At 35.8% G+C, this 14,729-nt stretch overlaps 1 protein-coding gene, 1 long non-coding RNA gene and 1 other non-coding gene across 3 annotated transcripts in view; 1 reads left to right on the top strand and 2 right to left on the bottom strand.

Moving 5' to 3' along the window:
• Nucleotides 1-13,182, top strand: part of LOC125125284 (uncharacterized) — a 71,909-nt gene extending 58,727 nt beyond the window's left edge. The window contains exon 3 of the long non-coding RNA XR_007134403.1: nucleotides 12,846-13,182. This is a non-coding gene — a long non-coding RNA (uncharacterized LOC125125284). The remainder of the gene's footprint in view (nucleotides 1-12,845) is intronic.
• KIF18A (kinesin family member 18A) overlaps nucleotides 1-14,729 on the bottom strand; it is an 86,873-nt gene that overhangs the window by 38,711 nt on the left and 33,433 nt on the right. The window contains exons 11-12 of the mRNA XM_047776100.1: nucleotides 10,331-10,495; nucleotides 3,208-3,329 (exon numbers count right to left, since the gene is read on the bottom strand). Of these exons, the coding sequence (XP_047632056.1) occupies nucleotides 3,208-3,329; nucleotides 10,331-10,495 (287 nt within the window). The remainder of the gene's footprint in view (nucleotides 1-3,207; nucleotides 3,330-10,330; nucleotides 10,496-14,729) is intronic.
• On the bottom strand, nucleotides 1,805-1,872 carry LOC125126588 (small nucleolar RNA SNORD57). The gene has a single exon (XR_007134693.1). It is a non-coding gene; the product is annotated as a small nucleolar RNA SNORD57 (small nucleolar RNA).

Here is a 14,729-nt window from a genome sequence, read left to right as displayed (position 1 = left end):
CCCATCTCTTCTATTTTTTTGGAAGAGTTTGAGAAGAATGAGTTTTCATTATTTTTTGAATGTTTCATAGAATTAACCAGTGACATCATGTGGTAGTGAACTTCTGTTTGTAGGGAGATTGTAAGTTATAATTCAATCTCCTTATTAGTAATTGGTCTGTTTAGATTTTTTATTAATCATGATTCAATCTTGGTAGGTTATATATTTCTAGGAATTCTTATCTATTTCTTCTAGGGTGTCCAATTTGTTGGTGTATAATTGTAGTATTCTCTAAGGATCCTTTGTATTTCTGTGGTATCAGTTGTAACATCTCTGCTTTCGCTTCTGATTTATTTATATAAGCCCTCCATCTTTTTTTTTTTTCCTCTGAGTCTAGCTAAAGTTTGTCAATTTTAACTTTTCAAAGAACTACTCTTGGTTTCAATGGATCTTTTCTACTATTATTTTAGTATCTATTTCATTTACTTCTGCTCTGCTCTTTGTTATTTGCTTCCCACTAACTTTTGCTTTTGTTCTTTTTTGTCTATTTTTTGATTTTGCTGATTTCTTCTTTGATGCATTCGTTGTTCAGTAGCATGTTGTTTAATCACTTATTTGTGAAATTTTCAGTTTTCTTTTGGTAATTGTTTCTAGTTTTATACCACTGTGGTCAGAAAAGATGCTTAATATGATTTCAGTTTTCTTAAATCTGCTAAGACTTGTTTGCCTAAGAAATGATCTATCCTGGAAATGTCTCATGTGCACTTACGAAGAATGTATATCCAGTGGATTTTGTATGGAACATTCTGTGTAAGTGGGATAATAAGTGCCTTACTCTTAGTATACTGCTGTCTACTTCTCATTATGTTTGTTAATATTTGCTTTATATAATTAGGTTCTCCTATCTATGTCAGGTGCATAACTATTCACAAATGGTATATCCTCTTGCTGGACTGACTCCCCTTTATCATTATGTAATGCCCCTTTTGCCTCTTGTTATAATCTTTGTTTCAAAACCTATTTTGTATTTTGTCTGATATAAGTATAGCTACTTCAAGTTTCTTTTGGTTTCTATTTGCATGGAATACTTTTTCCCATTCCATCACTTTTGGTCTGTGAATAGGTCTCTTATAGGCAGTATACAGATGGAGCTTGTTCTACATCTTCTGATTGGAGGACTTATTTAGTCCATTTACATTTAAGGTAACTATTAGGTATGTATTTATTGCCATTTTGTTAATTGTTTTCTGGCTGTTTGGTAGTTCCTCTGTTTCTTTTTTCTTCTCTTGTTCTCTTCCTTTGTGGTTTGATGACTGTCTTTAGTGATATGCTTAGATTCTTTTCTCATTATCTTTTGTGTATTTACTATAGGTTTTTGGTTGGCAGTTACCCTGAGGCTTATATATAACAATATATTTATAAGTCTATTTGCACTTAAGTTTAAATGCTTTCTAAAGGCCTACATTTTCCTTCCCCCAACATTTTATGCATTTGATGTCATTTTTCATACCTCTTTATCTCTGTATCCCTTAAGTAATTATTATAGTTGGTTATTTTTACTATTTTTTTCTCTTAACTTTCATACTAGCATTATAATCCACTACCTTTACTATATATTTACCTTTACCAGTGAGCTTTACTAATTAGTGACCCTTCCTTTCAGCATTTAAAGGAGTTCCTTCAACATTTTTATAAGATTGGTTTAGTGGTGATGAACTCCTTTAGCTTTTGCTTGTCTGGAAAATTCTATCTCATCTTCAACTCTGGATGATAACTTTGTTAAGTACATTTCTTGGTTGAAAGTTATTTTCTTTCAGCATTCTGAGAATACATTAAATCATTTTTTTTTATCTTCACACTATAAGCTCAGGCTAAGACAGTTCATCACATCCATTATTTTTGAATTTAATCCATTAAAAACTGTTATAAGGAAAGTATTATAATTTAACATATAAGAAAACAAAAGCTTAGTGAAGTAAAATAATTTACACAAGGTTATATTGCTAATACAAACTAGAATTCAAGACCAACACCAAACTCATACTCTTTCTACTACATTTTATTGCCTCTGTAATGCTTCAGTTCACACAGCTTTCTAAATGAGAATTAGAAATCTTTTTGAGATTTCCCATTTTGATGCAAAACTTGCCTTAAATATATTAATCTATTTGTCTGATATACCAAACACGTATGGTTAAAATAATGTTTCTTTGGTAACTTTAACTCTTGTAGGTGGTGTGAGTTTATGTAAGTGAATGCTCAATGTCTGCTCTAGGTATAAATACAGAAAGAATGAGATCAAGATGAGCTTTTATCCACGGGATACCATTTCTCTAAATTTCTTCCTTTCCTTTTTCTCCTCCTTTTAAAAAATAACTATGCTAATATAATTTCTCCTAAATCAAAAGTATGGAAAATTAATTACCAGTTATTTGAGAACACTAGAAGAACTCCAGCAGAATTTTAGACTGGCAGAAAGCTCTTAAAGAAATATATTTCCCATTTTTACAGAGCATGAAAGTGATACCTAAGGTAGGTTTTTTTGGCCACACCCATGGTATGCAGACATTCTCAGGGCCAGAGATCAAAACTGAGCCACAGCAGTGACAATGCTGAATCCTTAACCATTAGGCCATTGGGAAACTCCAAAAGTGACACTTAAGGTTTTGACTGACAGATCTAAGGTAATAAAGATAAAGATTGAATCATATTTCTTTACTATTATGTTTCAAAAATTAAAAGATGTTATTACTGAATTAGTAAAGAGCTAACATCACTTAAAAATTGGGATGCTTAATGTTAAAAAATATACATTTTCAATAACTTCATTTTAATGATAGCAAGAAGTCATTCTGGAATGCTTAAAAACTGTTTACTTAAAAATTTACTTGGTATTAACATGTTGTTTCTAAGAGTGGTAAAGTAGACAGGTAAAAGACAAACTCCTTTCACTGCAGAGGCATCAATTACATAAAAATAATAAATTTTAAAGAAAAATATTTTCAAAACTATGAAGCACTATAAAAAATTAGAGTAGAAGAATCACATCCTTTATACTTTCTCAGTGTCTTCTAACTCTGTATGTTTTCTGATGCTGGGAGACACTTAAATAAGTAATTTATCTTGTAGCAGATAAAACTAAATTTTCTGGCAATGGAAAACTTCTATGCCTCAGATTCCTTAGGTCTACAGTGCTAATTTTTAGAACAGGTAAATCTATGTACTTACGCCTCTGTCTGCCTGTGTTGCTGTTCTTGAAGACAAGCCAACTCCATCATATGTTTAATTTGTGTTTTCAAATCTTTGTTGTGTAGATGCAAATGGTGACAATGAAGTTCTTTATTGAGTTCCTGGGGGGAAAAATACAAACTAAACCTCAGATTCCTTGAAGAATGTTAATTAAATACATTTTTTTTGGTCTTTTGTCTTTTTTAGGGCCGCACCCATGGCATATGAAGGATCCAAGGCCAGGGGTCTAATCGGAGCTGTAGCCGCCGGCCTACACCAGGGCCACAGCAACGCCAGATCCGAGCTGCGTCTGTGACCTACACCATAGCTCATGGGAACACCGAATCCTTAACCCACTGAGCAAGGCCAGGGATTGAACCCACAACCTCACGGTTCCTAGTCGGATTCGTTTCCACCGCGTCAAGAAGGGAACTCCTAAGATCAAATAAATTTTAATAAAATTTATTTTATGTTGGTGTCAGTAGTTTTAATTTTTAAAAATATGAAATGGGAGTTCCCATCGTGGCTCAGTGGTTAACGAATCTGACTAGGAACCATGAGGTTGCACATTCGATCCCTGGCCTTGCTCAGTGGGTTAACGATTCGGCATTGCCATGAGCCGTGGTGTAGGTTGTAGGCCGGCGGCTACATCTCCGATTGGACCCCTACCCTGGGAACCTCCATATGTCATGAGAGCGGCCCAAGAAATGGCAAAAAGACAAAACAAAACAAAAAAAAACAAAACAAAAAACATGAAATGATATGTTTGAAAACAATTTGAAAAACAAGTATTCTGGTACAGGTATTCTATAACTTATAAGAAAGATAAGTTTCAAGTTTCCTCAGAAACTGAACACTAGGAATTAGAACAAATTTCATTATGACAGTTTCTTCGTCTATCCAAGTTGTTCATAATACACTGAAAATACATGAAGATGATGAAGATGACCAGTTTTTGTTCAAATGTCACCTCTTCAGGAAGGCATTTCTTAAACATTATATTTAAAAATGAATACCCTCTACCATAATAATCTCTATCATAACATTAAACTGTTCCATTTATTTATTTGTTTATAGATTCTCTGTACTAGAATGTAGGGTTCACCACTGGGCAGGGGCTCTGTCAGACTAGTTCAGTGTACAGTGTCTGGAGTTGCATGCAATAAAAATGTCTTACCTTCACCTAGTCCTGGTACAAGCTTCATACTAGAGCAAAAGTGTAAACGTTTTTGTAGGCTCCCGTTTCTTAAGCCTCATTTGCACAGGCCTAAATGTTCTCTAATATACCACCTAAAAATTACTTTTCCCCAAACTTACTGAGTCTTGTGTAGGGGAAACATCATATAAGTGGTTCCACTAAAGTATGAATGGCAACATATCCAAAAGCATTCTCAGAATCTCAAATTGGGAAAATTCTGGTCAATAAAACGGACTGAAATATATTGGACACTGTAAGGGGCTGAGACAAAAATCCCATAAGCAGAGGAATTGTGCCTAAAGGAACTGTGTTTCTCTTACAGATAATTCTCATAATCCATTTTGGGTTTTCAGTACCCCTTTCCAACCTTCTGGCCACTGACTTTTTTTTGGCTGTGCCCATAGCATGAGGAAATTCATGGGCCAGGGATTGAACCCATGCCACAGCAGGGACCAGAACCACAGGAGGGATAATGCCAGACCTTTAACCCACTAAGCACCAGGGAACTCCTCTATAAGCTTAAAGTTATTTTTTCTTTTTCATTTTTTTGTAATACCATAACAGGGAAACAATGTAATTCTATGTGTCTGAGATATATTAAAGTTGGGAGCTGTTTATTCCATGATTGATGATTATATTTCGAGAAATACAGCAAGTATTTTAGAGAAAACTCTCTTTAGGGAGTCAGGATGATACAGTTAGAGCACTGGTCTATGAGTCAGGTGATTTTAGAGATGGCTCAACAATGACACAAATGCTACCTTAATTTAAAAATATGGTTTTTATGGAAAGCAGTTTACTTGACTAAGATTTAAGAGACTGACTAGATCTCTTTATTCTTTTCCAGTTACAAAATTCAATGATTCTAACAGTATGAACATATTTGCCAAATATTCCACTTTTCTTTAAAAAAATAATTCCTGCTCTACATGGTTCCCCTCTGGTAATCTTATTGTTTTATCTTCTTGAATCCCTCTTAAAGAGATAAGCCTTGACTGTATTGACTGTATAATTATTTTAGTAAATAAAGTATCTTGGCCAGTTTGTCATCTTTAAAGAACGAAGTTTACAAAGTGAATCCTTTTCCTGTCTTGATATGCTAATGACTGAGCTGGACTTGAAGAGTATGGTCTATTAGGAAAGTGACAGGCAGGAAGCTGATAATGAGAAGACATACATAAAACTTGAGAGGTCTTTGGATGCCATGCTAGGCACAGGAAATCATAATAGAGAGGAAGGAAGCACTGAAGAGAGATGTGACCAGAATTACCTTTTAGAAAGCTCATTTTAGGTGCAGTGGAGAGAGTGAATTGCAGTACACAAATGAGTAGAAGTACAGAGGCCAAATATACCTGTTCAATAAAGGGGGCTAGGAATCTGAATTAGGGTAGTGGCAGTGGGAGATACAGAAAAGTGGATAAATTTGAAAGGTTAAGAGGTAGATAATGCAGGAGGGTATAGTAACACGGGCAGCAATCTGAAATTCAAAGTACTGAGTCTGTGTCCAGGGTTGTATGACTGTGGATATGTCCTTTCACGAAGTTATATCTCAGTTTGCTTACGTAAGAAATAATGGCTTATAAGTAGACAACTATGTCAGCTGTGAAGATATCCATAGAGAAAAAGAACTGAGAGCAGGATTTAGGTGATGGGAATGGAAAAAGTTTTGTTTTGTTTTTTTTTTTTTTGGTCTTTTTGCCATTTCTTGGGCTGCTCTTGCGGCATATGGAGGTTCCCAGGCTAGGGGTCGAATTGGAGCTGTAGCCACCAGCCTACGCCAGAGCCACAGCAATGCGGGATCCAAGCCGCGTCTGCAACCTACACCACAGCTCACGGCAACGCCGGATCCTTAACCCACTGAGCAAGGCCAGGGATCGAACCCGCAACCTCATGGTTCCTAGGCGGATTCGTTAACTACTGCACCACGATGGGAACTCCGAAAAAAGTTTTAACATTAATTTTTAAAAATGATTTACAATAAAATGTATTAAAGAACAAGAATTTATAAATTGATTCCAGTTTCATATTCAGTTGTGAAAAGTTCTGCTTAAGAGTTATAGAAGACACATTGAGAGAAAAATTAAATTCGATCATATTAAAAAAATTAAATTTATTGAAAATAAACTGAAAATTATTAATTCTACAAATGCTACTAAGTAGACAAAAAAATGTAGCAATAAACTACTACCAAAAAGGAGTTTCCTCTATGGCACAGTGGGTCAAGAATCCAACTTCAGCAGCTTGGGTCACTGTGGAGGCACAGGTTCAATCCCTATTTGGGTGCGGTGGGTTAAAGGTCTGGCATTGTTGCAGCTGCAGCTTGGGTTCCATCCCTGGCCCAGGAATTTCCATATGCTATGGGTGAAGCCATTAAAAAAAATACTACTACTAAAAAGAATATTATACTGTTTTAAAGATTTGGAACTTAAATGTGGGAAAACAAGGCAAACTAGTAAATATTTACAATTAAGTTTTTTGCTTGATACTAAACACATTCTTAAGCACTTCTCTAGTTAAAGTTGGGCTATAAATTGACTATACAGACAAACTAAATTAAGATATAATATAAATTAAGCAAGGCTATCGAGAGGTAAAAATATAACATCTTAAAATGTATTTACATATAATAAATTTTTTTATGAATGTAATAATGCCATTTGAACTGTACATCTAAAACTAGTAAATTTTATGTTATACTTTACCATACGCAAAAAAATTTTTAGACCTTTTCTCAGAAAGACTTTGCTCACTAGAATGGATAAATATTCTATTAGAATATCATGACTAAGTAATAGTAAAGAAAACTAAAGAATAAGTAGTTATTTTAAAATAAGGTAAAAAACTTAATTCTACCCAAAATACTTGCTATTTTATGTCATTTTGACAATGACCATCTTGAGAATAAGACTGCTTTAGATATACACAATCTCTAACAAATAGAAGTGAAACATCGTGAATAAGTGAAACATCGTGAATAAGTGAAACGAACCAAAAAGTACTATAGATATTCAACATCTGCTACCTTTTCAAGAGAACCAGCTCTCTTGCACTGAATGAGAAATGCTCTTGTGCTGGGGCTATCAGCAATTCCTCTGAAAACTCAAATCTAGACCATAGTTTGGGTAGCACTCTGATGGAGGCTGTTGCATTCTATGATGAGCCTCTACAGGCTTAGAGCTCAGTTCTACATGGAATTTCAAAAAGTGCCTTTTGTAAGTCTCACTAATCCCTATTATAGTTTACTGATTAATCACTATTTTTTAATTTATTCCTTTTAAGTTATGTAAATATGTCCATTATATAATCTTAAGATGAATACTGCATTTTAAAATAAGTATGCTTTAGTTTTCTTCTAGAGTGAATATTCTTAATGTTGTATTAATGGGAAAATGACTTAAAAAAAAGAAGCAAAATTGTATGAATGTGGAGCCCTCCCCTCCAATTCTCATTGAGGAGAAGATCTATATATTTTCAAAGACATCTATGATCTGGAGTTTCTGCTGTGGCAAAGAGGGTTAAAGATCCAGCAGTGCTGCAATTGTGGCTCAGATTCAATCTCTGAACTGAGAACTTCCATATGCTGCAGGTATGGCCAATAAAGAAAAAAAAAAAAAAAAAAGACAACTATGATCCAAACAGGTCAGAAACATTGCTCTGGAGGAAACAGAAAATGTATTTTATAATGAAGCTAACTCTGTGATGTTCTTTTTGCATATATGTTTCTTTGGCTATTGCTGTCCATGATGTTGTTCCTTAGAATGCTATTAAACTATTATTTATCAACCATGAATTAGGTGTTAAGTGGTGATAGGCCTTTGCATACAGCATTTTATTCAAGTTCATAATAACTTCAATATATTTTAAGATGAGAAATTAAGATAATGAAGTTAAACGATTTGTCCAAAGTCATATACAATTAAGTGTTAGAGTTCGTATTCAACACAACTATCAAATAATGGAATTACCAACCACTCTAACTCCAAAGTCTACCCTCTTTCCAATATTTACATTCTTTCTGTAGGGAATATTCTAAAATACTTTTATCAATTAAGTTACATTATAAAATTTCATTAAAGTATGTTTTTTTACTACATTTAATTCCCAATCTACTGAACTGGCTGGCATGCTTTCATCAAGATACTGCAATGATTCCTAGAATTACTGAGGTCTAGATTAAGCTGTTAAGCTGTCGGCTGACTCAATGAATCTCCACACTAAAGAACTGTTCAGTTTCTACTTACCTTTGACTTTTTTCCTAGAAAACAGGGTATCTGCTGCACACTGCTCCTTTTACTACCTTGAACTGTCACCAGTGACTACTCCTGCTAGCCTCCTCTCTTGACAGTCTAGTTTTACTGCTAAGGATGGCCATTTATATCCATTTCCTTAGTCCTAAGGCATTGGCCACTATCTTTGAAGTGTAACAAAAAATTGATATTTTTCAATATTAATGATCACTGCCTGCATTCATTTGTACTAAGTATTTTATACTTTATTTTCACCTATATTTATTTTCAGTCTGGTGTTTTTCTAGAAATTTGAAGATTCTAGAGGGCTAGATACCAATCAGCTGATACATAACACAGACTTCCAGAAGAACATCATCAAAGTAAAGACTTTAGATATTCCTCCTTTAAAAAAAGAGTATAAAGAAGTTGTTCTTTTAAAGTAGTAGGTATTTAGAGATCAAAACTAGTTACTCTGAAGCAGCTGTCTGCTAGCTGCTTATTCCATATTCATTTTCCCCTTTCTTATTAAGAGAGCTCCAATTTTGCTCAGGATGATAATAACGTGTCCAGCAAAATCACTCACTCTTCCAGATTCCCTTGTATATAGGAAGAGCCAGGTGACAATCCTAGTCAATAAGATAAGTCTGTTAGGGATTTCTGGAAAAGTTCTACTTTCCCAATATGGATATCTTTCTCCTCTTTCTTTCATCCCTCTTCTTCTGGCCTAAGTGTGGACTTAAGAACAGTGATATTGCAATTATGAAATGAAAAGTATAATGATGATATTGAAGACATTTGGGAGGTACTGTATTCAGAATGAACTGCACACTTTCAAGACTTATTATTGTTAAAGGCGTAAACTATAGTCCTACCTGGTAAAGGCACGAAAGTCAGATTTCTGCAACTTTGTGGCTGAACAGAATTATAATCGGATTCAGCCATTAACCACCAATACCTATCACTACTCTTTATAAATATAACATTTGCCATTCTAGGTGGAGTATCTTCAGTATATAAACATACACCTATACAGCTTTCAAATCAGATTCCTTTAGCCATAATATAAGTAATTACTGACTGCATTTAAAGCTATTTTTGCACAAAACATCAAGTATTAAAATAAATTACCTACATAATGAAACCCCATGCAGTCTTGAAATGGAATTACTTTGTTCTAACATAAGAACTACTTCATAAAAGGATGCAATCACTTAAAAATAATGTTTAGGGAGTTCCTTTCATGGCTCAGGGGTTAACAAACCCGACTAGGATGCATGAGGATGAGGGTTCAATCCCTGGCCTTGCTCAGTGGGTTAAGGATCTGGCGTTGCCTTGAGCTGGGGTATAGGTCACAGATGCGGCTCGGATCCTGTATTGCTGAGACTGTTGCTCCGATTTGACCCCTAGCCTGAGAATTTCCATATGCCACAAGTACAGCCCTAAAAAGCATAAAAAAATTAAAAAAAAAAACAAAAACATTTAAAAGTAACTTTACTCTGCTGAAAGTATAGAAAAGGCAAATCTAGTAGGTAACTGGGGAGGCAGAAGGTATATTCAGTTAAAAACAGTAAAATGACTTAAATCTCTAGGAGACGGAGCAAAAGTTGTCTTATGAAAAATATCCAACAACTAAGACTATGGGTTTAAAGAGCTCAGTTCGTACAAAATATATCTGAATATACAAACACATATGTACCTTTGGAATATGACCATTTTGACCTAAGAGTCCCATTTCGGTTTCGACACGATGGAGCCAATTAGTATTCTCATTAAATTGCTTCAATTCCTCCTCCCTTTTCTTCTCTAGATAGCAGCGGCGAGTTTTCAACATTGCAAGTCTATGATCTCGTTTGCAAGTGGCCTGAAAAATAATACATTTAATTGTCAACCTAATTTTTATGATATTTGATGTATATATTTCCTTTTAAGTATGCTACTCTAGTCTATTAAATTAGGCTATACTTTTGTACTTAAAGCCATTTCCCCTTTGAAATCTCACAATACTACTGCTTGCAGGAAAATAGGAAATTGAGTTGTGAGTCATTTTTATAAAATTACATGTTGAGAATTTACAGTTTTAAGAAATACAATGGCCCAAGTGAAAACGTTAATATTCTTTTTTTTTGGTGCTAAAATACACTCCTTTAAATGTTGCATTTGAAAAATTCATACTAGGTCTGAGAATACTCAAGATTTCCTTTCTAAAAACAAAGCAGATGCATGGCCTGCCCCTGTCTTTCCTTCACTTTGAAAGATGTTAAGTAAAGTGTTCTGATTCTGCCTATAAGACCTTTAGATAGGCTGCAGCCAATGTTACAAGAGCGTTATAAGAGTGCTCACAGGGAGTTCCTGTCGTGGCACAGTGGTTAACGAATCCGACTAGGAATCATGAGGTTGCAGGTTCGATCCCTGCCTTTGCTCAGTGGGTTAAAGATCCGGCGTTGTTGTGAACTGTGGTATAGGTTGCAGAAGCGGCTCGGATCCAGCGTTCCTGTGGCTGTGGCATAGGCCGGCGGCTACAGCTCCAATTAGACCCCTAGCCCGGGAACTCCATATGCTGTGAGAACGGCCCAATAAATGGCAAAAAGACAAAAAAAAAAAAAAAAACGAGTGCTCATAAATACTTCATTTCACCAGATGGTTGGTTCAGAACCCATAAAGGATAGTCCAATTATTTTTGTTGTTTTATGTAGACATGAACTGAGATCAAAACTGGCCTTCTATTTTTTCACCCCAAGCATCTTGCACAGTCTCATAGACACTGTAGGCCAGAACTGCTTGACCTCTAAGGGCTATTTGCCAGAAGACACTCAATTCAGTAATAATCAGATATCACAGCTGGACTTGAGACAATAGATCCCCAAAGATTAGAACAAGCTCTTGCAGTTGGTTTTGGAAGTAGGGAACTATAAGAATGAAAAAAAGAATAGAAATTACATTTGAACTTGATAAAATACTTGACTCTCTTGGGAGTTCCCTTTGTGGCTCGGCAGTTAACAAACCCAACTAGGATCCATGAGGATGAGGGTTCAATACCTGGCCTTGCTCAGTGGGTTAAGGATCTGGCATTGCCATGAGCCTTGGTGTAGGTTGCAGACTCGGCTGGCTCAGATCCCAAATTGCTGTGGTGCAGGCCAGCAGCTGTAGCTCTGATTCCACCCCTAGCCTGGAAAGTTCCATATGCTATATGGGCTGCAAGAGCGGCCCTAAAAAGCAAAAAAAAAAAAAAAAAAAAAAAAGGCTTGTCTTGTCTTTCTTTAGGAGACTAGATCTTCTTCCTTCCTTATTGTCTTTTATAAAAGATGGCTGACATTCTGGAAAAAAGCATTAAAGAAATTTGCAAAAATTGTGAAACAATGTCACTTTTCTCACTACCTCTTTTTGTTTGTTGTAGGAAACAGTTATCTTTCTTATATTGTCATGCAATAGGTAACCAATTTTTATCTAATTAACACATAAATGTATTTATTTTTGTAAATTTCAGTTTAAATTTCCAATAGAATATTGGTAGATGAAATCCATATAAACAAAAGCTCTTTGAGGGACTAAAATTTTTGTTTTAAAGCAGAAAGGAACCTTGAACCCTGAAAAATTTAGAGCCACTGATATAACAGAATGTAGTACATGCGGCTTCTTGACTTTCTCCTGCTGTTCAGCAGGTGTAAAAACTTAGGAAAGTCAATCCCAGTGGGTCTTTCAGTCACCTCACCTGAAAAATGAACATGAGAGTACTGTACCTGCCTGAAGGAAGGCAGTTAAATCAAATTATCTTTACTTTGCTTTAGCATTTATAAACGTTATACATTCTCTCAGAGACCAGAGGAGGAAATAATCTGCAGTTCTAGAGGCAGTCAATATTTATTTGTGTGTGTTCGTTTTTTGTCTATTTAGAGCCACACTCATGGTAACATGGAAGTTCCCAGGCTAGAGGTCGAATCAGAGCTGCAGCTGCCAGCCTAGCCACAGCAACACCAGATCCGAGCTGCATCTGCGACCTAAATGACAGCTCACGCAACACAGTATCCTTAACCCACAGAGCAAGGCCAGGGATCAAACCTATGTCCTCATGGATACTAGTCAGGTTCATTATTGCTGAGACACAAAAGGAACTCCCAATATTTAATACCAAAAAGATCCCAAATGAAAATCCCCAAGTGTAGATTTTATGTTTCTACTTCTTTCAAAAAATTTTTTATTTTTATTTCTTATAGCCACCCTCAAGGCATGCGGCAGTTCCTGTGCCAAGGATTGAATCCAAGTCACTGCTATGACCTATGCTACAGCTGCAGCAAGGCCAGATCCTTTAACCCACTGCACCAGACTGGGGATTGAACCCATGCCTCTACAGTGACCAGAACTGCTACAGTAGTATTACTAATCCACCGCACCACAGAGGAAACTCCTTGAGTTTCTACTTCTAATGCTCATCAAATGCATCTTCTATGATAGTTCTCTATGGAGACATTTTCCATCAGGGTAATTACAATTGAATTACTGTTCTGAAGCAAATAGCAAGTAATTATTTGGAAATAAATTTTAAAATATGTACGTTAAACCTGACATTAAAGTAAATTGTTTCCTATTAAAATTTCAAAAAAGCTTTATATACTTTATTAACAAAATCTCCAGAATACCACAAAAGGTCTTAAGTAAGAATAAATGTATAATTCTAAATTTTAGGTATTACTATTGCTTTCTACAAAAGGACTGACTGTTAACACAGCAAACTCATTATTTCACTAAAAGTAATTTTTGTATTATCTTTGTATGGCCATAAATTACCCAGGAGCTTCACTTTAATACTAAACACAGAGTTCATACCCTAGAACCATTTACAGTTGAATCAATGAGATTCTTTTAGTAATTATGATAGTACATCTCTTTGGAGAGGGTCCAAGATAGATATAAAATTCCCTGCCCTAGCAAGCAGTTTAGTAAAACTAGTTTGACACTTCTATGAGAGCAAATAAACTCCATACGATATCTTCTTTTTTTTTTTTTTTTGTCTTTTCTAGGGCCGCTCCCGTGGAATATAGAGGTTTGCAGGCTAGGGGTTGAATTGGAGCTGTACCCACCGGCCTACGCCACAGCCACAGCAACGCGGGGTCCGAGCCGTGTCTGCAACCCACACCACAGCTCACGGCAACACTGGATCCTTAACCCACTGAGCAAGGGCAGGGACCGAACCCACAACCTCATGGTTCCTAGTTGGATTTGTCAACCACTGTGCCATGATGGGAACTCCACACATGATATCTTCTTATATTTTTCAATAGTTTACAACCAATAAACTTAAGAGGTTTTATCTCCAATGCGTACCTAGTCTCATAACAGCTATAAAAATTGGAATGTGGATTCAAATGACCAAAAGTAAGACATAAAAGGCAAGCAGAAGAATAAAGACACAAACAGAAAAAATATTAAAGAAACCTGCCAAATCATTTCCATATTCTAGGTCAATGTTTCTAAGGACAAACATTCAAAAGTCAATGGGATAAGTAAAACAGAGTAAATTAACCATTATTTAAATTATTTTGGGATTAAATACACCAAACTTATTAATTGTACTAACATTCTAATGTTCAAAAAATGGCAACCCAATTCTTTTTTTTTTTTTGTCTTTTCTAGGGCCGTACCTGTGGCATATGGAGGTTCTCAGGCTAGGGGTCTAATTGGAACTACAGCTGCCGGCCTACGCCACAAGCACAGCAGTGTCAGATCCGAGCCTTGTCTGCGACCTACACCACAACTCACAGCAACGCCAGATCCTTAACCCACTGAGCAAGGCCAGGGATCGAACCTGCAACCTCATGGTTCCTAGTCGGATTCCTTAACCACTGAGCCACAACGGGAACTTCTGAAACACAGTTCTAAGCTCTGATAATACACTACTCCTTCACTCCAAAGATTGCCTTTTAAGTATAAAAATAGATTGTAAAATTCCTAGCAACCAAAGCTTCCCACAAGTTGGCTCATTTCCTATATGGGTTGACTGTCTAATCCCCAACATGGTGAATATGTCTTGTATCATGTGCCATCTCCAATCTATTCATAGTGGTTAAATCTGGTAACTTCAGATTGAGAGACAGAGTCCT

This window comes from Phacochoerus africanus, chromosome 4 (assembly GCF_016906955.1).
Source record: "Phacochoerus africanus isolate WHEZ1 chromosome 4, ROS_Pafr_v1, whole genome shotgun sequence".
Taxonomy (NCBI): Eukaryota; Metazoa; Chordata; class Mammalia; order Artiodactyla; family Suidae; genus Phacochoerus; species Phacochoerus africanus.
Note: the sequence above shows the minus strand (reverse complement) of the source record. Positions and strands in the feature narration are given on the sequence as shown.